Genomic DNA, 27,493 nt, shown 5'->3' on the forward strand with positions numbered 1-27,493 from the left:
AGAAGGGCCTCGGTGGAGAGAGGTCTGAGCTCTGTTAGTTGGGTTTTGATTTCAGTACAGGAGTTGATAAAACGAGATAAACCCCAGGCTCGAAGGGCCGGGGAAATTAAACAGAGATGATATCAAAGTTCCCCTGAGTTTTCAACTGTGATACAGTAGCTTAGTTTTCTCCCAGACTGGGGCCGGGAGGCGCGCCTTTGATTCTGAAACAATATTCAGCATCAGTTAAGCCCAGCACTGCTGACTTTCAGGGATTAAGCACACTGTTGTAGTAATTCTTTGATCAGCTACAAGGGAGCAGTGTGCTGTCTGTATGAGAGGCTTTATAGTTAAAGTTCATTTCTCTGTGAACCTGGGATGATGGCATTGCCAGGGTGCTGCAGGGCTGGGCGCCGGGGCCTTCCCCAGGCACTGTTTGCAGCATTGCGGGCAGAAGCAGGAGGCGGATTTTCTCCTACCCACCCTTGTTGCATCGTATTCATCAGGCACGGCATGGAAAAAATCCTCCTGGATTTTCCTCCGGAAAACACACCTTACTCCAACTGATCCCATGTAGCCCCCGTATGTACAGGCAACACACACACACACACACACACACCCCACAACACATTTACACATATTCTTCTGTCTGGCGGGGAAATCCTCTCGGGGTAGACACAGGAATAGCTGCCCAGAATAAAGCTCTGCAGCCCCTGGCCTTGGAAATGACGTAGTGGAGGCTGGCCACGCACTCGGGGTAAAGATTGGGATGGGTATTGGGGCCAAATGACCTGCAAGGTTAAATTGGGATGACTAGCCAAGTCCAGTGTTGCCACTGCACTCTCCCTGTGCCCACACGCAGACGTGACTCCCGGGGGGCATCACGACCCGCATTCCTCACGTGGCATTTACCGAGAACCGACTTAGTTTCAGGTTGGTTCAGTCTTAGGGCTCTGAGAAATCTCCACCTCTGTCGTCTTGTCATCTAAAACACTGGTCAACTTTCGGCTTTCCCCCTGGAGACCTTCCTTGCAGCCACAGCTGGGATGGTAGAAGTTTCCCCAAATTGCTCCCCCCCCACCTCCTCTCGGTTGGCCTCGCGACTTCCAGTTGGTAATGGAGCCCCTGTGTGCTGTCGATTGCGCTCGCACGGTGCTATACATCAACCTATTCCCTCCTGTGCAGTGCTCGGATCTCCCTCATTAGGCCTAAATTTACCTCCGTCCTACACAAACATGGCCTTAGCTCATTTTTATTGTTGTAAATTATTTATGAGGGAAATGTTGAATCTCGAAACTGAGGTGTGAGGAAAATTAATCCCATGTTACTTTTATCTTTCTGTACTTTTCTCCCCCTTGCTTCACTTATTGCGCTATGGCTGGAGAAAGAAGAGCTTTGGCATTTTTAAAGATAATTAGTGTTGAAACTGCCTTCTCGATCTGTTGGACGGGGTGTTGGTCTCCCTCGGCACAGTGTCACGGAAAGCAGACCAGACCTGGGAGGGAGGACTAAGGGTCCTGTTTAGGTCTGCCAGCTGCCAGGTGCCTGGCTTCCGACAGCCGTGGGCCTCAGTTTTGTCTTCTCTAAAATAGGGGTGATAAGACCCAGCCACCTCCCAGGTTTGGTGTGATCATCGGTGGAGAAGGAGCCCGAGAAAGCTTTCTGAGAAACGCAAAGCACCATACTATGCGGTAGAGGGGTGTCGGTGTGTTTTGTGTGCAGTTAGGGTTTTGAGATAGGGGTGGGTCTCTCTCTGCTGCGTAGCTGCTGAGGACGAAACCAGGGGGTTGTTGCAAGTAGGCCTTGGTATTTTACGTTTCAGACCCGCATTACCTCTTGCCAGACAGGTTAATGTTGGTCTTAAACAGCCCGCTCCCCCCTCTCGGGCAGATCTGCTCCGCAGGCTTGCATTAATGGCCTCTTCTCCCCTCTCAGAGGCCTGGCCTGTGACCCTGGGCGGCCGAGTACTCGGCGGTGCCATCCCTTCTGGCTCGAGGCTCCACACAGCCCGGGAAACGTGGAGTGCCAGTTAATAAATGGCCTTTTGTTAGGAAGGTCAATTGAAGTGACGGTAGAGACGCTGTTAAAAGTAATTTGCAGTCAGAAAATATGTAATTCAGGGCAAGCTGCTTTGAGTGATTGCCTCTGCCATGGATATCTTGGGCGTTTCTCATTAAAAGCTTCCTTTGCCGGTGGTGGGGCTTCCTCCACCGCCGAGCCGGCCGAGGCCCCGCGCCGCGAGGAGTCATTTGTCTGTATTTCACAAAGGCTGCCTTGATCCCCAGGGTACAGCAACTGGGGGGAAAGGGAAGAAAGAGGCGTGCATCCGAGATGCTCTGTGCTCATGCTCTGCTGTCGCATCCTCCCGTCTGCAGGCCGGGCTGGGACCGTGCACGCATGGGCACGGGCCGCCGGCTCCTTTGTCTGCCTCAGCCGGAGGCAGCCCGCGGCCATCTTGGAACCTGCCGCTGGGCTGCCTCCCCGGTGCATTGTGGGAGCGGCGGGGCTCCCGAGGCGAGTTTCCCCACCGCCCTTGACGGAGGGCTTCGGGAAGGGAGAGGCCTGGTCGTGGGCGTCCGGGGCCGACGTCGTGACCCGGGGCCGGGACTCTATCAACAAATAAAGCCTTTCGTATTTATTCCCATGTTCGCCTCCTGTCTCTCTCTCTCTCTGCCTCGCTCTCTCTGTCTCTCGTGGTAGAGGCGGTACTAGCTTAATAATAATAATAATAATAATAATAATAATAATAATAATAAAAGACTTACCTCGGATGTTCTTTATTAAATTCACAGCATGGTATTGTAGCACTGGCAGAATTTGTACATTCTGCTAATGAGTTGTTAATTGCAAAGCGTTTTGGTAACCAACAGCAGGTACCCGTATTTTTCGAACCTCAGCAAGGTTATTTTCGTGCTACCATACTATGGGATTTTCCAAGTGAAGATACTTTTTTGATTAGTGTTTGCTTCAGATTGGGCTGGTACACTTATTTACCTCTACACCTTCTTTACTGGGACATGCATATCTACTCGTTCAGTAAGTATTTACTTCATGCCTACTGTGTGCCAGAAGCACCAAGCCCTGTGCTTTATATAAACCTGGCTGGTAAATGAAATTTGAAAATAGAAAATGTGGCATGGTATGCTACCCCCTGCCCCGGGCTCTAGAAGCTTATTTTCAGTAGAATTAAGTAAAGCATAACTTAGTTTAGCTTTTGTCATAAACAGAATTGAGAGTGTGGCTGCTGCCAGGTGCTTCCTAGCGTTGATTGGAGACTTGGCTCGATTTCATTGGCAGGTCTGTTTTCCGGAACTTTTGTGGGCTTCGGGGGACACTGATTACTTGGGTGACTTGCATATAGCATTCTGATTGTTCCTATTTAAAAGGCTGCAGTCCTTTTTAATGGCCTCCGCCTTTTCTGATTCTAGGCTGAGAACTAAGAGTATTTCTTCTCCCTGCCTGTTTGGTTTGCTTTAGAAGCAGTAACCAGCTTTGAGAGATCTGGTAGACCTACAACCAGTGGGATTTAATTGCTGCAGAAGGAGGTGGAATTTAACTTGCTCTTTTTCACTGCTTGTCCTTTTAAAAGAACTAAAAGTCATTTACATAAGGTGTTACCTCTTTTATTTGCTTGCTGGTGTACTGCCTCTGGAGCTGCCCAGACCCAGTGCTCTCTATATCCTACTTGTCTCCTCTGGTCACATCAGGAGGCAGTCAGCAGCAGAATAATAATGCCATTTCCCCTCCCTGTCTCCCAAAGTGCCCGGCAAGAATTATGGTCATTGTTAGTGTTTAGCTTTGAGTAAGTGCCCACATGACCTGCAGGATTAAACACAACAGAGGCACCTGCCAGCCCTCCCAGGAACGGCACCTACCACGTTTCTAGCCAGTTATGCTGGACCTGTGTGCCCCAAGCCTGCCAGTCTCGTCTGCATTTTATTGAGTGCCTACTGTGTGCTAGGGACCCCTCTGGGCTCTTCATTTATAGGACTCCCTTAGATCTCATGGCAGCTCTTTGACTGTCAGTACATTGACCTCTTGCTCGCTCAGAGTCATGAGCCAGTAAGCCATGGAGCCTGGACGTGAATGTCATTCCTTTGCCTCCGTGCCCAGAACACTTTCTTCCATGTGTCTGGAAGCCTGCCTGCTCCACAGTCCACGCTCGGTTGTGGTAGAGGCTGTGGATTTGGAAGTCTGCACCTCCCCAAGGAGATGATGTACGGGAGAGAGGTGAACAATGCTGTTAGATTTAGCTGCGTCTGATTTATCCTCAGAGAAGCTACTGGCATCTGTTCAGAAATCAGGCAGCTTGTCGAGAGTCAAGAATGGTTTGCTTTTGCGTTGGAGTCAAAGTCACTTCAGGGAGGCCCTCCCTAACTCTGTTAGCCCAGAGTTCAAAGCCAACTTGAGAAGATCAGGGGTCAGAGATAACTTGAGTTCTTGATCTGAGGAAAGGGTCAGGTAAGGTCAGGGCTCCTATAGCTGGTTCAGGTAGACAGAGCTTCGCTCCGGATATTTGCCCCAAGATTCTGGCTCTAAGTGTTTGAGACTTTGTATCGTTCACTTTAAATGGTCAGTTTGAATTTTGTGCTTTCTTTTTCCTTCTTGGAACCAGGACCAGTCCACCATGCCTGAAGTCAAAGACCTTTCGGAAGCTTTGCCAGAGACGTCGATGGATCCCATCACGGGAGTGGGAGTGGTGGCTTCTCGGAACCGAGCCCCAACAGGCTATGATGTAGTAAGTCAACATCCACTGATTCAACCGATATTTGCCTCCTGTGTTCAAGCCCCTCTGAACCTTGTACATAAATGTGCTTCTTCCCTCTAGGAACTTAAACAGAGGGGGAAAGCATCACCAGTGGGAAGTACGGGGAGTGTCCTAGTTTGGGAGTCCGAGAAGCTGAGTCCATCTGGGCTGTTTCCTGGCCTTGGCTAAATCACTTGACTTCTGTGATGGTCAATTTCACCTTCTATAAAACTGAAGGGTTGGCCCTGTTGATTTCTAAAGTCACTGCTAGTTGTGACATTTCATGGAAAGTGTCCAAGAGCCTAAAAGAGCCGTGGCGGTTGGCATTGGTGGTCCCGCATGTGTTAATGTCATCAGTGTGTTGCCCTATGTTTGTATAGCTCTTTGCAGTTTGCAGAGCAGTTTCCTACCTGGGAACTCATTTGGCTGTCACGGTTCTCTGGAAGGCTCGGAGGATAAGTAGCTTTATCTTCCCTTTGCTGATTAAGAGAACCCAGGCTCCGATAAGTGGAGTGACAGAGCCCCAGTCCTTGGGAGTGGTGACTCAGGACCAGACCCCCTTCCGAGTCCAATGCTCTGCCTGATTACACCACTACAGTTTAGCAGAGAACTTGCTGTGCTTTTCAGCAGGTGTCTGTGGTGGTGTTCAGTAGATGGCTGGAATTGGTTATTTTGTTGTTTCGTTACATACGTCGTGATTTGGCTCGAGCTTAAAAAGTGCTGAGTAACACGAGGAGGGTTTTGTTAACAGCGACTGTGGTCACATGTTCTGAGATTCTCAGGTGGCCTTATTTTTACTTTCCTCGTTTTGTTGAAGACAGTGTTTTATTCCTGTTTATTGGAAGCGTGCACCAAGAATACATACGAGTAGAAGATTATGGGTCTCCTTAGCCAGCACTGAAAACCTGCCGCCATGATTATGTTAGCATCTGATGTCCCAGGGGTGGGAGGGCTACCACAGCCGGGCCCAGAAGAAGCCCTAAGGCATGCTTTCTCTGCCTTGACACTGTTGACATTTTGGGCCAGATAATCAGAGACTTCTGTGTTGTGGGACTGTCCCATGCCACATATATAGGATGCTTAGCAGCACGCCTGACCTCTACCTACTAGATGCCAGTAGCACCCCCCCACCCCCGCGCAGTTGTGACAGCCCAAACTGTGTCCAGACATTGCTGGTGTCCCCGGGTGGAAGGGATAGAGGGGCAAAAGCAAGCCATGCTGGGAACACCACAGTATGTATCGGGCCAGCCAGTGCTGGGTCCTGTGCAAGGCAGCAGCAGCCTGTTAAAATGCTCCCCATCACTTCCCCAACTGTTTGAAAGCTTATAAACATTTTAAAAGTGAAAGGGCGAGGGAATCTTTTCTGACAAAGATTTGAGTCTTACCTGCTGTCTGACTTCAAAGCACTGTTTGAATGTATAACTTACCATAAAATAGAATCATTAGATATGGCTCTGTGCCATAAAACTCTTGGGAAGCTAATAAAAATGTTCCTGATTTGAGAAGCCAAAGTGTCTTTTGATGAATTAGATATGAAGCAGCAAGTCATGAATCAGGGCAGGGGCTCAGCGCTCACGCTCTCTGGGAGGACTGGCTCGGGGGTCGCTCTCCTGGGAGGGCTCATGCGGGGGGCTCACCCCCAGGGCATGGGTCTCTGCGCCTTCTTGTTATTCTCCTCTGTTGATCTGTGTCTTTAACATTCGGCTTGTACCTTTGGGGTCATCTGGAAAGCTTGGCTGGTGGGTGGCGGATGGCCTTTGATAGTCTGGTTTTCTGAAAGTCTTGGGAAGTCTGACAGGAGCAGAATCTATCCCTATCATTTTCTCCTAACATCTAGCTCAGGGCAGAAGAGCGCAGTGTCAAATGAGTAAAATTAATAAGCACATTTCATGATTATGCCGTACCACGCATTATAGTAAAAGGTGAGCAGGGCAAGAGGCCCCCGAGGGTCAGCCTGGCAATTACCCAGCCTCCGCACGCGCAGATGGAGAGTGTCCGGGCTCCCTCTGAAAGCCCTTCCAGGGAGAGGGGTGGGAGTCCTCTCTTTGTGCTGACCACTGGATCGTCCTCAGGTAAGATCTGGTTCCCGAGAGGTCCGACCCTGAGTTCAAGGGGAATGGCGGGGAGGCCCATTCCTTTTATCTAGAGTTTCACAGAAACTCAGCCTCCAAACCGAAATATAAGGCGTTTTATGGTGGTGGGTTCAGAGTTGCTTAGACCCAACGTCAGTGGCCGAGGAAGCCTTGCTGTAGATCTGTGGCGAGACCCCTCTCTGCCCGTCACATCTGCTGTAGGATTAGTCCCTCCAGTGCACAGAGTACGTGAAGTGCCGTGACCACGAAGCCCTGAGAGTTTGGCACCGATGGGCTACTGGCCCTGGGTAGCATGCTCACTTTAAAGTGAGCACAGGCCTTGTGGCTTGCTTGAAGTAAAAGATGCCAATTGTGTGTTTATAAAAATTTGATTTTGTAACTTCTCTTTCCTCCAGGGCAGGGGAAGCTTCTTAGGCTAAGGGGCTGGGGATTATTTGTGAAGCTTCTCAGTTTATTGTCCCTATTTCTGCAGCCCTCTGGGAGATCACCTGCCCCCCTGCCCTTTCTGTCCCACCGCCGCACTCTCAGATCTTAGAGCAACTGGTGCGGATGTTCCCTGGCGTCACAGGGCGGGCGGGTTGCACGTCTGACGCCACGGCATCTGCGTCCCGAGTCTGTTGTCGGTGCCTGGCATTTGCTGAAGGTAGTACATGCTGTTGTATCATCTTTGGGTGGTCAGTTTTCCGTGACTCGGGATGCCAGAGACGCACTTCGTGCTAAAACTCTCCTGTGCAGAATTAACCTCTGATTTCCAAGTCAATCTGGGATGTAGCAATCTGAGGGCATCAGGCTGGCCGTAGCTGATGACCACTGTGGGTGTATTTCTCATGTATTTCCGCTGAAATACGTCCTAATACGTCCTACCTTTTACTTACATTCTTTGGCCTTTCTAAACGAGTGTTTACAACTCGGAGACTAATGCCTCAACACCGTATTTATGGGGCGACTCTTTCCAAAAAGGAAATAGCTTCCTTTGACAATACGCTGTTGACAGGTAATATACTTTCATATGATAACATACTGCTTTGGCAAAAACTAATGAAACGAAAAGTCAACAATACAGACAAAGAATAATCAAACACTCTAGAGTGTGTTAATTTATTTTATTTTTTTTGAGAGAGAGAGAGAGCAAGCGAGCAAGAGGGACAAGAGGGAGAGAGAGAGGGAGAGAGATCAAGAGAGAGAGAGAGAGAGAGAGAGAGAATCTTAAGCAGGCTCCACGCTTAGCGCAGAGCCCAACGTGGAGCTCGATCCCACGACCCTGGGATCATGACCTGAGCCGAAATCAGGAGTTGGACCCTCAACCGACTGAGCTACTCAGGCGCCCCTGGAGTGTTTTAATTTAAATTGTTTATTTATCCAACCTGTTTTGTGAGTAAATACTATGTGCCGGCTAGGAACTGGGCATATGCTGATGCATGAAAACATCCCGTGTTCCTACCTTCACAAAACTTACGGTCCAGAGGGAGAGGAAGACAATCAAATGACCACACAAATAAATGTAAAATAAAATTGTGCTAAGTGCTTGGCAGGGAAGTCCTAACAGACTGTTGTATTGATCAGATCTAGCTTTCCAGATCAGTCTACCTTTCTTGCTAAATTCCAGGTTATGACAGCATGAACCTGCTTCAGTTTCTAGAAATCCCTCCTTTTCTTCTCTACTCTGAGACCTGTCTGCCCCCTAGCTTTTTCTGAGACCCTCCCAGGGCGCCACCTCAGGTGTGCTTGGGGTTCTTAGCTCTGGCTCTCTCCCCTGCCTCTGCACTGTGCCATTTTTCCTGGTGACCTGTGGGGTTGCCCTTGGCTGGGTACATACAGCTCCTTGCTAACCTGTCAGTGAGTGACTGCTCCCACCTTCTGCCTGAGTCGGGTCGGACAGTGTGCCTTCTCCTCTACCAGAGTCACTTTTTTTTTTCAGTTTATTTATTTATTTTGAGAGAGAGCAAGAAAGAGCAAGAGGGGCAGAGAGAGAGAGAGAGAGAGAGAGAGAATTCCAAGCAGGTTCTACACTGTGAGTGCAGAGCCAAAACTGGGACTCGATCTCATGAACCATGAGATCATGACCTGAGCCAAAACCAAGAGTCAGAGGCTTAATGGACTCAGCTACCCAGGTGCCCCAAGAGTCACTTTTAATGAAACTTACCTGGAACTTTAGGGGGAAGGAGAGTGAGAGAGTAAAATTCAGAGAATATGGACGCCTGCTACTGAGGCACAGTGTCCTTTGACCCCTACTTGCCCAGACTCTTCTTTTATTCCGCCCACCTCCCAGCAGCTTTTAGGGTTGAGTCCCAGCCTCGGAGAGAGTAGGAGATATTTTTCTTTTTCCTCACGGCAATCTAACACCGCCTCCATTCTCTTCCTGAAAATCCTCACCCTACACACAAGAGTCTTTGTGGCACAGTGACCCCAAAGTGACAGATTATCCCCTAGCTCAGTGAGTATTTTCAGATGTCCAGGTGGAGGAGTCTCAAGATTTTGTGAGTCTCAATCCTCTGGAGGACCCCAGGCCCCAGATTCCGCTGGAGTAGGTCTGGGCAGGGCCGGAGAATTTCATGTTGACCAATTCCCAGGTGACGTAGATGCTGCTGGTCCAGGGGCCACACTTTGAGAACCACTGATCTAAATCAAATCATTCTTTTTATTATTTTTTTTTATTTGAGAGTGAGAGAGAGAGAGAGAGAGAAGGAGAAGGAGAAGGAGGGGCAGAGAGAGAGGGAGACACAGAATCCAAAGCAGGCTCCAGGCTCCGAGCTGTCAGCACAGAACCCACGGACTGTGAGATCATGACCTGAGCCGAAGTTGGCCACTTAACCAACTGAGCCACCCAGGTGCCCCTAAATCAAGTCATTCTTAAACAGTCTCCACATGTGGCCACCACACATCTACCTCAGGGAGGGCTGTGCTAACTTTTTCTGTTGTTTTTCAGCCTCTCCTGATTTAGAGTTCCAGAAGTCTCTGGGGATGTGTGTGTATGTGGGTTTTTTTTTTTTTGAAATATATTTTAAAAATATAAAATGGTACTATTGATATTTTCTCAGCTTCTAAAAAAATAGTATATTGTGGGCATAGATAGCTCTCTATCAGTCCATGTAGGTATATCTCATCTTTTTTTTTTTTATCTTTTTTTTATCTCATCTTTTTAATGAGGAATATTGTATTGTCTGGCTATGCCAACATTTAGCTAATCCCACGTTGAAGGGCACTTAGTTTGTTTCCCTTTTTTTTTTTTTAATTTTTTTTAACGTTTTTTTTATTTATTTTTGAGACAGAGAGAGACAGAGCATGAACGGGGGAGGGGCAGAGAGAGAGGGAGACACAGAATCGGAAACAGGCTCCAGGCTCCGAGCCATCAGCCCAGAGCCCGACGCGGGGCTCGAACTCACGGACTGTGAGATCGTGACCTGAGCTGAAGTCGGACGCTCAACCGACTGAGCCACCCAGGCGCCCCTCCCATTTTTGTTTGTAATACACTAAACAAAATCCTTGTATATGTATCTTGCTGTGACTGTCCTATTAGCTCCCTAGAATAATTCCATAGGTTGGAATTACTGGGTCAGGATATTCACATTTTAATTTGATTAACATTACTGATTGCCTTCCAGAAAGGCTGTGACATTCTGTCAGTTTCTATTCTCATTAAGGTGAATGTGAATAAAATGAATTTGGGGGGGTGAGGGTGCAGGGGAATGAAAGGACTGAGTCTCCCCCTCCCCCAGGCTCTGTGCCCAACTTCCGGTGGTGCTGGCACACCGCCAGGAGGGAGGGCCTTGTGATTCTATGACCCTTGTCGCAGTGCTACCTGTGGATCTTCTCCCCAAGGGGTCTGTCATCCCTGAGAAGCAGATTCTGTATAGGACAGAAATCCAACTTTAATTGCACGTGATTTCAGCGTATCTTCCAGCCTCACGTCCTTCTAGTCACTTCTTTGGCCTCATCGAACCTCTCACTTCCTCGTGTTCAGAATAAGCAGAAACTTTATACTGTCGTACCTCCAAGTGTACTTTTTCCATAATTCCAGAATTCCTGTACCTCTCCCCCACCTTTCTGGGGTAGAATTTGACTTTTCCTTCCAAACCCCGTTTGAGTAGCTCCTTAGTGAAACTTTACCTGACATTACTCGTTCGTGTATTTATGCATGCATCGGTTTCACGAATATTGTCGATCACCTGCTGTCACGTGAGGCCCTGGGAATCCGAGGTCTGGTGAAAGGTGAGAGGTGAGCCTGGGAGGGTGGATGAGGCCGGATCACGACACAAAAGAGCCGGCCTCTCTTCTGAGGGTGGTGAGGGTCGTCAAAGGGCTCCAGGAGGAAGAGATTCTTAGATTTGTGTTTGCACAAGTTCACCTGGCGTGTGCAGCAAGGAGAATAATTGGAAGATGTAGGTACCAGGGTAAGGGGGGATGGATTTGGAGGCCGTGTGCTAGCGCGGGGTGAGAGACTGGTGACCTAACCCCAGCCGTGGAAACGGAAGAAGTGGGTGGATCTGAGGGACATGGGAACGTGGGACGTGGGCACCCAAAGACATATTCTTCCACAGAAAAAAATGGATTCGAGTGTGGGGAGGCAGGCGCAGAGGCGAGGAACGGAAGGGCCAGGATGACATGTGGCTGTCTTGCTGGGCAGCTGGTGGATGCTTATGCTGTCGCTGAAATGGGAACGTGGACGGCCGGTGGGGGGGGGGGGGGTGCGGGTGGGGTGCGCGTGGAGCAAGGTGATGCCTCAGTTTGGGGCACGCTCAGTGAGGGGCTTGTGTGACGTCCGGGTGGAGCTGTTGAGGGGCCCTCGGTCTGCAGGTCTAGATAGAGGTCTGGGGGTTGTCGTCACATGGTGGAGACCACGGTGTGACTGAAGTGTTCCTGGGACGTGGTCCTGTCGCATCAGGGTCCCTGTCCGAGGCCCCCCGGAGTATCGCTGAGTACTGGGTATGAAGGGGGCCCTGCAGAGGGGACTGGGGCTGAGCGTCCAGAGAAGTAGGTGGGAACTAGTAGGCAACTGAGGGGAAACTGAGTCTGTCTAGAAGAAGGGTAGCGTTCACAGTGGCCTAAAGGTTAAGTAACCTTCAGCTGAAAGGTTTCTGTTGGGTTAATGCCAAGGAAGCGGGGTAGACTCAGAAGCAAGACTGGAGTGGACCTGAAAAGCCCACCTGAAGTGGGAGGGGACCTTGAAGGCAGGGAGGGAGAGGGAGATGACAACGGGAGGGTGGCATGGGATCAGGAATCTTTTTTCCTTTGTTTACAGGCGGGAGCATGTTTGAGCACGCCCAGTGGGGAGGAACCCGGGGAGAGGGGCTGTCTGAGGAAGCAGGGCCCACGAGGGGCAGAGGACTGGGCGTCCAGGGCCCCCCGGAGAAGAGCCAGGAAGGGATGCTTTTGCGTGGCTGCTGCTTCCTCCTGGCACCGTGAGCTGGGAAGCCAGCCTTGGTCACGGCCACGACCGGCGAGTGGGCCTCGCGGGCAGACATGGGCCACTCGTGCCTTAAGCCTGCGCTTCCTCCGTCCCCTTTCTCTCAGCACAGCTGCTTACTTCTGAAACTAATTAGACGACAAAACCTTTCTTAAAAACTGCTGGACCTGAATAATTTATATATGCCCTAAATGTATGTGGGATTTTCTAAATAATTAGAAGTTTCGAATGCTTGAACTGTCAAACGTGAGTGGCACTGGGGGGCCTAGGCGAGACCGGCTTCCCTCTGGGCCGGTGGGCTGTGTCGAGGGGGCACAGAGAGGGGTACGTTTAAAGTCCTATGCCCGCAAATGAGGTCCTACTTAGCACAGCGGTGAAAGAAAGAGGTAATCTGCTAGGTGCTGAAGCAGGTTCCAATAAGCTGGTCTTCTTAGGTAGCGCCCAGGGAATTCTGAAAAAGTCACATGAAAAGCATGTGAAGATGCTAACAATATCTTATTAGAAACCTATGGTGGGGGACCCTGGGTGGCTCAGTGGGTTGAACATCTGACTTTTGGTTTCGGCTCAGGTCATATTCTCACTGTTACATGAGATTGAGCCCCGTGTCAGCCTCTGTGCTGAGAACGTGGAGCCTGCTTGGGATCCTCTCTATCCTTTTCCCTCTGCCCCTCCTCTCTCTCTCTCTCTCTCTCTCTCTCAAAATAAATAAACATTAAAAAAAAAAAAGAAACATAGCGGGGACATCACATGGGAAATGTGGGGTGTAGTCATATGCCTAGTCTGATCCCAGCTGACACGCAGCCCTCCAGAAATCTGAGGTGCTACTTGTGACCAGAAAGTGGTCTCCTGACCAGAGCCCATGGCCTTGAGGAGCTGCCCCCCCCCAAACTCTCTGCCTCCACGGAGCAAAAGCAGAAGCAAGGGGTAACAGCTTCTTCCTGCTGCCTCTGGTCCCCTCCCCACCGCTCTGCTGTCCAGAGCGGAAACCACTGCAGGCCGAGACCTGCCTCACACACGGGTTTATTTTCAGAACCCGAGCTTGTTTTGAGAAAAAGCACCAGGTGTTCCTCCCTTTTGTTTTGTGAGAAAATACATTAAACGGAGAATTACTAAAAACACGGATAGCGGTTTTATGACCGGCCCCTGAGCCTTTGTTTCCTGTGGCTTGGATTAGCCAACTTTGTGCAACGCTGGCCTCCTCCCTGCTCGTTCGCCTGTGCCCTGCAGAGCCCTGCCTGGCCTCGGACATCCAGGAGGTGTGCGAGAAGCATGCCTTGTCTGCTCTTAGCATGAGCCTGTCAGAAATAGTGGCTCGGTCTGTTAAGTGTCCGACTCCTGGTTTCAGCTCAGGTCATGATCTCATGGTTCATGAGTTCGAGCCTCACATCGGGCTCCACACTGACCGCACGAAGCCTGCTTGGGATTCCTTTCTCTCTCTCTGCCCCTCCCCAGTTCATATGCTCGCTCGCTCTCTCTCTCTCTCTCTCTCTCTCTCTCAAAAAATAAAAAAAGAAAAGAAAAAGAAAAGAAATAGTAGCTTGAATTGTCTACTTCTAGACTTCTGTCCCACCAACTCTGCATTTTGGTTCTGACACAAAGACTTTCTTCTCACTAGTGACTTTCTCTGCAGCTGATTCTTCTAGACAGCGGGGAGAACTTGACAGTGCGGCATTCTGGTGCCTCCTCTTGTTTGCTCACCTTCCTGTTCACCACTTAGAAGGGCTTCTGATAAAGAAACCCCAGTTAGTTGGGTTAAGGGAAAAGAGGGACCTGCTTTAATTTTCCTTTTTTTTTTTTTTCAGTTCAGCTTTTTATTTGGAGATCACTGTAGATTCACATGCAGTTGTAACGAGTAATACGGAAAGATCCCGTTTTTACTCAAGTTCCCCTTATAGTAACATCTTGCAAATTCAAGTACCACGTCACAACCAGGATAGTGACCCTGAAACAGTCAAGACACAAAGCCTCTGTTTTCAAATGGACCTGGGATTTTATTTTTACCCAGGTGTGATGAGGCCAAAGGATCAGGCGACAAGTGCCGCTGAAAATGTAGTTTGTTCTATTCCCAGCTCCCAGGGGGAGGAGACAGGCCATGCCACCACTGCAGGGCCACCCAGGGGAGCCCCAGCAAGGGGCAGGAGGCAGAGGGAGGAAGCAGGGGCAGGAGTCTTTACTGTGGTGTCTGTGCGAAAGGCAAGGCAGGTCAGGTGAGCAGACTTAGGACCGTCTGGTTGAAATCGTTTCCGTGGGCTCTGGGCTGGAGGGCTGGTCTCCAGTTGTCAGATACCTGGCCCTGGGGTGACTTAGGCCAGGGGAACAGTGGAAGGAGCCTGGTAAAAGGAGGTGGATGGGGGTATAGACTCGGGGTTGGTCTGTGCAACTCAAGGTTGCGTGTAAACGCTGTGCTCATAGGCAAGTTGTATACAATCTCTAGCAGTTAACTAACCTCTTCCTTAAGCGCTGACAACCACTAATTTGTTCTCTGTTTCTATAATTTTGTCATTTCAGGAACGTTCTGTAAATGGAATCCTGCAGCATGTAACCTTTTGAGATTGGCTTTTTTATTGTTGTTTTTCAAAAACTCGGCATAAATCTCTGGAGATTCATCTATTGCGCTTTTCATAGCCAAATCACATTAATTGGCGCGGCTGCACCACCCTTTATTTAGCTGTTTACCTATTGAAGGACATCTTGGTTGTTTCCAGTTCGGAGCTGTCGTGAAGAAAGCTGCTGTAAATACTTGCGTACACGTTTTTGTGTTAACGTAAGTTCTGGTTCCTCTGGGATAAAGGCCCAGGCGTGCGGCCGCTGGTCATATGAGAGGTGCATGTTTAGCTCTTTTAAGAAAATGCCAGATTCTTTTCCTGGGCGACTGTAACCTTTTACATTCCCGCTGGTAATGTATAAATGACCCAGTTTCTCTACCTCCTTTCTGACATTTATTATTGTCCTTTTTTTTAGTATTAGACATTCCGATAGGCGTGTAGTGATACGTCACTTGGTTTCATTTGTATTATGCTAGTGGCTGATGACGTCAGACACCTTTTCACTTATTTGCCATATCACATCTGTCTCTTCCGTGAAATGCCACTTCATCTCGCACTCCTTTCCTAACTAGGTTGTTCGGGGTGTTTTCCTGTTTGAAGAGTCTATGTATATTTTAGGTACGAGTCTTTTGTTGGTTATGTGGTTTAGAGATATTTTCTTCTGGTCCATACTTGTCTTTTTATTTTAACAGGGTCTCGGACGAGCAAACGTTTTAAATTTTGACAAAGCCCCACCTACCAATTTTTCCATTTATCAATCATGTTGTTGGTGCCAAGTCTGAGAACTGTTAGCCTGGCCTTAGATCCTGAAGATTTCTCCTATTTTTTTTTTTTTTTTCCTACAAGATGTGTAGTTTTACATCTAAGTGATACATTTTGACTTAGATTTTGTATAAGGTGTGGACTTAGGTCTGAGTCCTCTTTGTTTTCTGCTGTGGATGAATGGCTGCTCCAGTACCATTTGTTGGAGAGGCAACCTTTCCTTTCCTCTTGAATTGCTTTTGAGCCTTTAGAAAAAAATCAATTGGGCATATTTGTGTGGCTCTCTCTTAGGTTCCATTCTGTGTGTATAGCCCTCCACCAATACCACACAGTATTGATTACTGCATCTCTGTAATAAGTCTCGAAATTGGGTAGAATGATTCCTCCCACTTGATTCTTCTTTTTAAAAATGGTTTCAGTTGTTCAAGTCCTTTGTCTTTCCATATAAATTCTAGCATAATCTTGTCCATATCTATAAGAAATATGCTGGAATTTAGATGGGAACTAACATTTAAAAGGGGTTCTGACCCAGTTCCAACATGGCGGGCGGGGGGGGGGTGGTTCTCCACCCCAACAGCAAGCCGTTCTGACCCCAGCAGTAGGTGTACTCCAGATCAACCCTGACACTGTCTGCCCAGAGATAGCATCACGTCCTACAGGTTGAAGGCTCAGTCCCGCAAGACTTCCCCCTCCCCCACTTCAAATGACCACCACAGGCTGGGCTGTCACCTGTGCTTCTGACCTACCAGTTACAGATCAGAGGTTCCAACTACTGCTTCCTTGGCTTCAATTAATTTGCTAGAGTGGCTCACAGAGCTCAGAGAAACATTTTACTTATGAGATCACCAGTTTATTATAAAAGGATATAACCCGGGGGGGGTGCCTGGGTGGCTCAGTCATCTAAGTGTCCGATGTCGGCTCAGGTCATGATCTCATGTGTGAGTTGGAGCCCCGCATCGGGCTCACTGCTGTCAGCCCAGAGCCTGCTTTGGATCTTCTGTTCCCCTCTCTCTGTCCCTCCCCCATTCCCGCACATGCTCTCTCTCTCTCAAAGGTAAATAAAACATTACATAAAACAAAGGATATAACCCAGAACAGCCAGAAGGAAGAGAGGCCTAGGCCAAGGTGTGGGGAGAGGGCGTGGGACTCCTGTGCTCTTTCTTCCAGTGCACCATTCTCCCCACATCTCCACGTGCTCACCAACTTGAACTTGGAAGCTCTCTAATCCCCATCCTTTTGGATTTCTATGGAGGCTTCGTTCCATAGGCATGATTGATTAAATCATTGGCCGTTGCTGATTGATTCAACCTCCAGCTCCTCTTCCCTCCCAGAAATCAAGGGGTGGGACTACAAGTTCCCACCTTTTATTCATGGTTGGTTCCCTGGGCAGCCCCCATCTTAGGTGCTTCTCCAAAGTCACCTGATTAACATAAACCCAGTTGTGGTGGAAAGGGGCTTGTTATAAACAGTAAGACACCTCTCTGACCTTTATGGCTCTGAAACAATTTCAGGAACTGAGGACAAGAGGCCAAATATTATAACAAAAGATGTTCCCATTACTCTTACTGCTCAGGAAATTCCAAGGGTTTGGGGAGCTATGAACTAGAAACCGTGAGTGAAGACCAAATATGTATGTCTTTTTTTTTTTTTTTTTTAATGTTTATTTATTTTTTGAGAGAGAGCGAGCGAGGGAGCGCAAGAGTAGGGGAGGGGCAAAGGATCCAAAGTAGGCTCTGTGCTGACCGCAAAGAGCCTGACATGGGACTTGAAACCACAAACCCTGAGATCACAACCTGAGCCAACGTCGGATGCAGAGCCAACTGAGCCACCCAGGCACGCTACCAAATATGTATTTATTATTATAAATCACAGTGTCAGGGGGCACCTGGGTGCCTCAGTCGCTTAAGCATCCAGCTTCGGCTCAAGTCATGATCTCACAGTTTGTGAGTTCGAGCCCTGCATAGGGCTCTGTGCTGACAGCTTGAAGCCTGGAGCCTGCTTCGAATTCTGTCTCTCTCTCTCTTTCTCTCACTCAAAAATAAATAAACATTAAAAAATTTTAAATTACGGCATCACAATATTAAATCTATATCAATTTGAGGAGATTCACATCTTTACTATGTTGAATTTCCCAATTTGTGAGCATAATATTGTCTCCATTTATTTAGTATTTTGATTACTTTCACCAGCATTTTTTAGGTTTCAGCAGATAAGCTATATACGTTTGATATAATTAAACTTAAGTACTTCATTTTTAATTTTGAGCAATTGTAAATGGAGTTGTATTTTTATTTATTTATTTGTTTATTTTCAAGTTTATTTATTTGAGAGAGAGAGAGAGAGCAAGAGGGAAAATCCCAAGGAGGCTTCCCACTGTCAGTGTAGAGCCTGATGTGGAGCTCAGACTCACAAACCATGAGATCATGACCTGGGCCAAAATCAAGAGTTGGACACTTAACTTACTGAGCCACCCAGGTGCTCTCTATTTTTAATTTTGATGTCTGTGCCCTCATTGCTATTATATAGAAATAGAATTGGTTTTTGTATGGTTATCTCTGCTGAACTCACTGTTGTATGTTTATCTTTGCTGAACTTTTGAGACCTTGCTGAACTTACTTATTAGTGTATATTCCTTGGGATTTTCAGTGTAGACCATCACATCAGTTTTTCTTCCTTTTTAACCTATATGTCTTTTATTTCTTTTTCTTGCCGTATTGCAATGGCTGGAACTTCTAGCACTGTGTTGCATAGAAGTGGTGGCAGTAGGACATCCTTGCCTTATTCCTGATCACAGGGAGAAAGCATTCAGTCTTTCACCATTAAGTATAATATTATCTGTAAGGGTTTTTTTTTTAATTTTTTGTCTGTTTATTTAGTTTAAGAGTGACAGAGACAGTACGAATGGGGGAGGGCAGAAAGAGAGAGGGAGAGAGAAAAAATCCCAAACAGGCTTTGTGCTGTCATCACACAGCCCCATGTGGGGCTTGAACTCACGAAACCATGAGATCATGACCTGAGCCAAAACTAAGAGTCGGACACTTAACCAACTGAGCCACCCAGGCTCCCTGCTGTAGGTTTTTTTTATAGATGCTCTTTATCAAGTTGAAGAAGTTCCCTTCTATTCCTGTTTTTCTGAGTATTTTTATCGTGAATGGGTGTTAAATATTGTCAGATGCCTTCTCTGCATTGATTGATAAGATCATGTGTTTTTTTTTTGTTTAGCCTGTTAATGGGTGTATTACATTGATGGATGTTTGAATAATGAACCAGCCTTGCAAACCTTGAATAGATTCCACTTAGTTGTGGTGTATAATTCTTTTTACTTATTGTTGAATTCTTTTTGCTAAGACATTTTTTGCTAATATATATCAGTATTCATGAGAGATATTGATCTGATATCTTGATATTAATTTTCTTTTGGTACCATTTCTATCTGGTTTGGCAATACTAGATTCATAAAAGGAATTGGAAAGTGTTTCCTCCTTTTCTGTTTTCTGGAGGGGATTGTGTAGAATTGGTGTTAATAAAATGTTGGATTTTAATGTTAGGTAGAATTCTCTAATCTCTAATGAGATAGTCTGGACCTGGACATTTACTTTTTGTATATTCTAAAATGATGACTTCAGTATCCTTACTAGTTATAGGGTTATTCAAATAATTTATTTCATATTGGGTAAGTTATGGTAGTTTATGTTTTTTGAGGAATTGATCCTTTTCATCTAAGTTATCCAATTTATGAATGTAGAATTGTTCATAGCATTCCATTATTATCCTTTTAATGTCTGCAGAGTCTGTAATAATACTCTCCATTTATGATATTGGTAATTTGTGTCTTCCTTCTTTTTCTCTTTGTCAGTCTGCGTAAAAGTTTGCCAATTTTATTAACCTTTTAAAAAAACCCCAGCTCTTCATTTCATTGGTTTTTCTCTGTATTTGCCTTCTCAATTTTATTGATTTCTGCTTTTATCTTCATTATTTCCTTCCTTTGCTGACTGTCGGTTTATTTTGCTCTTTTTCTAGATTCTGGAGGAAGGAGCTTGGATTATTGATTTGAGACTTTTCCTCATTTCTCATGTATGCATTTAGTTCTATGAATTTCCCTGTCAATAATGCTTTAGCTACGTCCCACAAATTTTCATACATTTTTAAAAAGTTTTCATTCTGTTCAATGTATTTTTAAATTTACCTTTAAATTCTTTTACCCATGGATTATTTAGAATTGTGTTATTTAGTTTACCAGCATTTAATGATTTTCCTGGAATTTTTCTGTTATTGATTTCTAGTTTGATTTGATTGTGGTTGGAGAACGCACTCTGTGTGATTTCAGTTATTTTAAATTTGTTGAGGTTTGTTTCATAGCCCATGAAATGGTCTATTTTGGCATACAGTCTATGGTCACTTGAAAGACTGTGTATTTGTTACTGAGAGGAATTTTCTTTAAAAGAGGATTAGATCCTCTTGGTTGATAGTGTTGTTGTGCTCTTCTGTATCCTTGCTGATTTTCTGTCTAGTTATTCTATCAGTTTTTGAGATCAGGATATTGAAGTCTCCAACTACAATTTTGAAATTTTCTGTTTTTCCTTTCAGTTCTATAGTTTTAGCTTCATATGTATTTTACAGCACTGTTTTCTGGTACATACACATTTAGGATTGCTGTCTTTTTGGTGTACTGACCCATTATTATATAATGTCCCTTTCTGTCTCATAATTTTCTTAGCTCTGAAGTCTTATTTTATCTGGTATTAATATAGTTATTCCTGCTTCCTTTTAATTAATATTTAGTAACTTTTTCTATACTTTTACTTGAGCCTACCTGTAGCATTATATTTGAAATAAGCCTTTTGTAGGCTGCATATAGTTAGATCATGATTTTATTTTATTTATTTATTTTTTTTTTATTTAAAAATTTTTTTTTTTCAACGTTTATTTATTTTTGGGACAGAGAGAGACAGAGCATGAACGGGGGAGGGGCAGAGAGAGAGGGAGACACAGAATCGGAAACAGGCTCCAAGCCATCAGCCCAGAGCCCGACGCGGGGCTCGAACTCACGGACCGCGAGATCGTGACCTGGCTGAAGTCGGACGCTTAACCGACTGCGCCACCCAGGCGCCCCTAGATCATGATTTTAAATCTACTCTGCCAATCTCTGTCTTTTAATTGGTGTATTTAGACCACTTATATTTAATGTAATTATTGATATTTTGGGGCTAAACCTGACATTTTATTTTTGATTTTCTGTTTTTGTTTGTTTGTTTCTGTGTTCTTTCTCCCATCTTCCCATGGGTCACTTGAACATCTGTTAGAATTTCATTTTTGCTTATCTAATTGTTTTTGAGTGTCCCTTTAATAGATTTTTTAGTGGCTTCTCTAGGTATTACAGTGTGTGTGTGTGTGTGTGTGTGTGTGTGTGTGTGTGTATGTGTGTGTGTGTGTGTGTGTGTGTGTGTGTGTGTCTTATAACAATCTACTGGTAACCTCATTTTACTTACTTCAGGTGAAGTGTATAACCCTTACTCTCTTTTATGTCCCTTGACTTTCCCTCATTTATAATATAATTATCTTAAATATTTTCTCTACATATATTTAGAACCTTGTCAGTGTTGTGATTTTTGCTTCCACCATCAAACATAACTAGAAATTCAAGAGAAGGAAAGTCTATTTACCTGCATTTTTGCTTACCATATTTTTTTTCTTCCTTCCTGATGTTTCAGAGTTTCCGCTTTTATCATTTCTGTTTAGAGGACTTCCTTTAGCCATTATTTTATAGTATTTCTGCTTATGACAAATTCTCTTAGTTTTTTTAAATCTGAGAATGTCTCTATTTCCTGTTCATTCCTAAAGGATATTTCACTGGATATAGGATTCTGGGTTGACAGTTCTTTTAGCACTTGAAAAATGATGTGCCATTTCCTTCTGGCTACTGTGATTTCTAATGAGAAATCTGCTGTCATTCAAATTGCTCTTCCCTTAATAGGTAAAGAATTGTCTCTTTCTCACTTCTTCAAAAAAAATGTTTTTTTCCCTAATTTTTCAGAAGTTTGACTGTGATGTTTCTTGGTGGGCATTTTTTTGGATATATTTGGACTTTGCTTACCTTTTTTGACTCTGTAGCTTTATGTCTGTTGCTAAATTTAGAGTTTTTCGCCATTATTTCTTCAGATACTTTTTCAAACTTACCCTTCTTCTCTTGTCATGGAACTCTGATGGCAGAAATGTTAGATCTTTTTGTTATAGTGCCACAGGTCCCTGAAGCTCTGTTTATGATTTGTGCAGTCTGTTTTCTCTCTGTTGGGTAATTTCTGGTCTGTCTCCCAGTTCACTGATTCTTTCTTCTCTCTTCCATGCTGATACTGAGCCCACCCATTAACTTTATTTCAGTTACTGTATTTTTCAGTTCTAAAATTTCAATTCAGTTTTTTGTATTTCCTATTTCTTTCTGAGACTTGCTGTTTCTTTGCTAAGACTTTCTATTTTTTTTTTTCATTTGCTTTAAGCATGTGCATAGTTGCTCAGTGAAGCATTTTCATGATGGCTGCTTTAAATTGTTTTTTTCAGATAATTCTAACATGTCTGTCATCCTGATTTGGGTGTCTATTAATTATTTTTATTCAGTTTGAGATCTCTGTTTCTTTGTGATGTTTTTGATGAGTGAGTTTTGATTAAAACTTGGAAATTTTGGGTATTATGTTGTGAGATGCTGGATCTCATTTAAACCTTCTGTTTTAGCTGGCTTCTTTTGACACAATTCTGGTAGGAAAACGGGAGGAAACTACCTCTTTACTGCCAGAAGGAAATAGAATTCCAGTTTCCCCACTTGGCCTCTGTTGACACCCGAGAGGTAGGGCTCCTTGTTATTGCTGGACAGAGGTAGGAGTTCTAACTCCCTACTTACCCCCCACTTATACCTCCCTGATAGGAGTGCCTCATTACAACTACCCTGTGGCTTCTAGTGACATCACATGGTTGGGAAGGTGTCCTTGTTAGATATCATGGTGATATCTAACAGAGAGGTCCTGCCTGTCTGTTAGACCTCTTCAACATCACCCCCTAGGGGAGAGGGAGAGATGTGGGGAGGGGTACCACATTACCATCTGGTGGGGATGAAAGTCCTGGCTCCCTATTTGGCCTTCCCTGACACCATCTTGGCAGAGACGTTAGGATGCACCATGACAGCCTGGTGAGGGTGGGAGTCTAGATTCTCTACTCTGACATTGCTGGCATGAGTGGGAGTGGGCACAGTATTTTATATCGTGTCTGGAGTAGATCTGTTAATGTCTAAAAGTTTCTGTCTTGCTAGGATGCCCCTTTGGCTGGAGAAAGCAGACTTTTGTTGGGGCTTTTTTGGTCTGTGTCTGTTGCTCTTTCTGGGTTGCTGGCTTCTTTAAGACTGGGATATGTAGGGCAAAAAGAAACCCACAGAACTCACCATCATGTTGTTCTTTGGGTCCTGAGGTCCCTAGCCATCTGCCTTCTTCTGTCACCTTCCAGGGTTTACTTATGTTTGTTTTGTATAATGTCCAGGGTTTTTAGTTGTACTTAGTGGGAAGAATAGGGAAAAGCATATGCATCCCATTTTCCTGGAAGTGGAAGTCCTGGCTTGCTTTAATTTTATGTTAATTCAGGGTTAACCAGAGAATCTGTTTGTTTCTACGCCTGTCAGAAATCTTTCTAAAACATTTATGTTTCAGCCTTATTATGTTTATAGGCAAGAAATATGCTACTGGGAGCTTGCAAAATACTTGCCAGTTACTCCTTAATGTCGACAAGACTCGAAATGGTTCAGGGCCACCTTTCTAATTTTTGTGGCCCACATTAAAGTATTAAGAGACTGTTTGCATGAGGGATGGTGCATATTTGGAGGAGAACATGTGGTTGAAGTTGAGAATTGTGGGTGATGAGCTATGTTATTGAAAGATTGAGGATTACTGGAGGGGAGGAAGAGTCCATGAAATGTCTCCAAGTAGGGGAGGTGACAGTGGAAGGCAGCATCTGTTCTGATTCTTGAAGTGGGTAGACACCCAGGGGTTCTAGCAACCAGTTGTATTTATTAAGTAGTTATTTGTAAAGTCTTGCTTTGTTTTAATAGCAGGTAACTATTAATAGTTTGGTCTCTATCCTTCAAATCCCTTTTCTGTGAATTTGAATATACAGTTGATCCTGGGCACCTGAGTAGCTCAGTCAGTTAAGCGATCAACTCTTGGTTTCAGCTCAGGTCATGATCTCACAGTTTGTGAGTTCAAGCCCTACATCAGGCTCCACACTGTTACAGTGTGGAGACTGCTTGAGATTCTCTCTCTCTCCCTCTCTCTCTGCCCCTCCTGTGTGTTCTCTCTCTCTCTCTCTCAAAATAAATAAACTTTAAAAAATATTTTTAGAAATACAGTTGATCTTTGAACACCATGGGCTTGAAAAGTGCAGGCCCACTCGTGTGGATTTTTTTCAACAAGTACAGTGAAGTGCCATAAATGTGTTTTCTCTTCCTTATGATTTTCTTAATAGCAGTTTCTTTCTCTAGCTTACTTTATTATAAGAATACGGTATAAGATACATATAACATACAAAATATATGTTAATCATCTGTTTATGTTATCAGTAAGGCTTCCAGTCAATAGTAGACTATTGATAGTTTTTGGGAGGGTCGTAAGTTATACATGGATTTTCTGCTGCACACAGGGGGTGTTGGTGCCCCTAACCCCCACATTGTTCAAGGGTCAGCTGTACTTATATATAAAGAGGGAAGGTGTATAGTTTAGTGGTAAAAGCATAGACTCTGGAACCCTCCTACCTGGGTTCAAATCTTGGCTCTGCCATTTATTAGCTGTGTGATCTTGGTCAAGGTACTGTGCCTCTTAGTGCCTCAGTTTCCTTGACTCTAAAGTGGGGATTAATAACAGCTTTCCTCATAGAATTGTGTGGGGATTAAGTGGGCTAATGTTTGTAAAAGTGATGAAAATAGTAACTTGTCTTAAGCTATGTAGCTGTTACTATATTATTATTAATATACATATGCTATACATAATATTCTTTGACTTTTCTCTTTTCTTAGCTATGTTTGTAGGAAATCTTTCTATGTCATGACCTGTATGTCAACCTCATTCCTTTTAATTACTGTTTTCCCACTGTGTAGTAACTTGTTAACCACTGTCCTGTGGGTGAAAATTTATTTATGTATTTATTTAGTCAGTCAGTCAGTCAGTCAGTCTTTGAAAGACAATGCTGTGATAAGTAATACATGTCTGGGTGTGTGCTAATGGATCAAAGGATAGGTACACTTTAAATTTTAGGAGTTCTTTCCAATAGCTTTTCAAAAATGCTTTACCAATTTATATATATTCCAGTAAATGACATACGGAAGTTTCTATTTGTCCTCATCTTTTCGATCACTCTTTATTAGCAGTCTTTATCTTTATCGTCAGTCTTCTTACTTTTATTTTCCCAAATTAGGAGCTCACTGTGTGGATTTGTAGTATTGTTTGTATTTAGGTTGAGTATCTTTTCCTGTCGATTGGCCATTTGTATTTTTTCTGTTAATTTCCTGTTTTATAGACATTGACTCATTTGGTTAGCTTCTTATTGATTTGTGGGATTCCCTCATATATTCTATTTACCAATTCTTTGCCTATTGCATGTGTTACAAGTATTTTTCTCTCAGACTATCATTGTCTTTCAAGTGTGTTCACAGTATCAAGTTTTATTGTTTGTTCATGTTATCAGCTTTTGGTTTTTATGTAGTCAACATCTGTCAGGTTTTTTTTTTTTTTTTTTTTTTTTTTGTCTTAATGCTTTAAAAGATTTGTCTGGATCATAAAACTAGTAAATGAAAAATGTCTGAGAAACAGTACATTTAAATAGTCTCAAAGTATTGCTCACAAAATATTTATTAATTACAAAAGAACAAAAGTGGGGAAACCAAACAGATACCAGCGTAAATAGGTGATCCAAGTTAACATTACCAGTAGTGACACAAATAGATATCATGTGCCTCTTGATATGATACACTGTGAAGGACACGGCATATGAATAAATATGTAAATATATATATATATCGCACATATAGAGAGAGAGAGAGGAAGAGAAAAAACAAATGTCGTAAAATGTTAACATTTTAGGGAATCTAGGTGAAGGGTATACAGGAATTATTTGTATTATTTTTGTGACATCTCTAAATCTTAAATTACTTCAAAAGAAAAATTTAAAAAAATTAAAGAGACGCAAAAATGCCTATCTACCCCAGGATTGTAGAAATATTATCCTGTATTTTTAGCTAATACTTCATGTTGTTTTGTTGATTGGGCTTTTTAAACATCCAGATTTTTGTTTTGGGTTATAGTATAACGTAGAGTCTTAACATTTTTTATCTTAACGCTTTCTGAGCACTGTCTTCTACCTGTTGGTTTGATGTACTGCTGTTGTCATAAACCAGACCCCTGCATATTTACAGGTTGGAGCTTTAGACTGGTTGAAAGCTCATTTCTGGTCCCAAAGATGGAATTCAGCAGCTTCTTTTCCCTTAGGGACAGGGCCCTTATGCAGAGTGGAAGGCATGAGGCAAACAAAAATAAGCTGTGTTGCTGTCGCCTTCCGACCCCCCTGACCCCTAGCCAGCCCCCTGGGATTAGAGGGATGGGGGAGGGGAGGAGGGGAAGACCTGATCCTAGGGGTCTGCAGAGAATCCTGGGTAGGCCTTGCCTTCAGGGTTGGGATGTGAGGCTCCTGTGTGTTGCCAGTAGATACGACAGCAGCTCTATACAGCAGGCCCAGGCTGGGGGGTTTAAAAACTCTCCAGTTAGGTAAGACTATACCACTAACAGCAAATCATGCCCTTAAAATTCATCCTTAGCTTTTGGGAGTAAATCTAGAACTATGGCATCATGACAGTGTTGCAGCATCTTGCTGTTCACTTAAGGCCCGCAGGCCTCAACGGATTTAGAAAGCAGTCTGGTGACCACAGGGAGAAATCTTGTTGCCAGGTGGCATTTGCTTGAGCCCCAAAGGCAGGAATTTTCCAGGCTATTTCTAGGTTCTGTTCCTTACCATTTATCCATTTAACCTATTCTTCTACAACAACACACTGTTTCTGTTTTCGAAACTTTAGAGCATGTGGGGTTTTTTGAAGTTAGTAATTCTTTGATTTTCTGAAAATTAAGGTGAAGTTCCCATAACATAAAATCAACCAGTTTAGAGTGAACGATTAAGCAGCATTTAGTATATTCGCACAGTTGTGCAACCATCACCTCTCTCTAGTTCCAGAACATTTATTTCATCATCTGAAAAGGAAACCCAGCAGTCATCAAGAAGTTGCAGGCCTTTCTCGCCTCTCCCAGCCCCCAGCCCCCAGCAATCACCAGTCTGGGTTCTGTTTCCATGGATTTACCTGTTCTGGATATTTTGTATAAATAGAATCCTATACTATACAACCTTTTTTATTTGGCTTCTTTCACTCAGCATGATGTTTTCAAGATTTCCATAGCACATTTTGATATCTGATAGAGCCATTTCCTTCCTTCATGTTCTTTTTTTCAAAAAAATTGTGGGTATTTACAGCATCTTATCTTTTTTAAAAAAAGTTTTAATGTTTATTTATTTTTGAGAGGAGGGGGGGAGAGAGAGACAGAGACAGAGAAGCAGAGACAGAGACAGAGAGTGCGTGAGTAGGGGAGGGTCAGAGAGAGAGGGAGACACAGAACTCGAAACAGGCTCCAGGCTCCGCACTGTCAGCACAGAGCCTGACGCAGGCCTCAAACCTGCAAAAGGTGAGATCGTGACCTGATCTAAAGCTGGACACTTAATCGACTGAGCTACCCGGGCGCCCCGCGCCTTATCTTTTCTAAAAGAACTTGAGAATCAGCTTGTCACGTTCCACAAAATATTATGTTTTGATTCTCAGTACAGTTGCACTGAGTTAGCATGTCGATTTGAGGGGAATCCGCATATTTACAATACTGAGTTTTCCCGTCTAGGA

At 44.6% G+C, this 27,493-nt stretch overlaps 1 protein-coding gene across 1 annotated transcript in view; it reads left to right on the plus strand.

Annotated features, from left to right (window-relative positions):
• Nucleotides 1-27,493, plus strand: part of MVB12B (multivesicular body subunit 12B) — a 194,042-nt gene that overhangs the window by 8,676 nt on the left and 157,873 nt on the right. Inside the window, exon 2 of the mRNA XM_045469366.1 lies at nucleotides 4,595-4,717. Coding sequence (XP_045325322.1) covers nucleotides 4,595-4,717 — 123 coding nt within the window. The remainder of the gene's footprint in view (nucleotides 1-4,594; nucleotides 4,718-27,493) is intronic.

The sequence above is a fragment of the Leopardus geoffroyi genome, chromosome D4 (genome assembly GCF_018350155.1).
Source record: "Leopardus geoffroyi isolate Oge1 chromosome D4, O.geoffroyi_Oge1_pat1.0, whole genome shotgun sequence".
NCBI lineage: Eukaryota > Metazoa > Chordata > Mammalia > Carnivora > Felidae > Leopardus > Leopardus geoffroyi.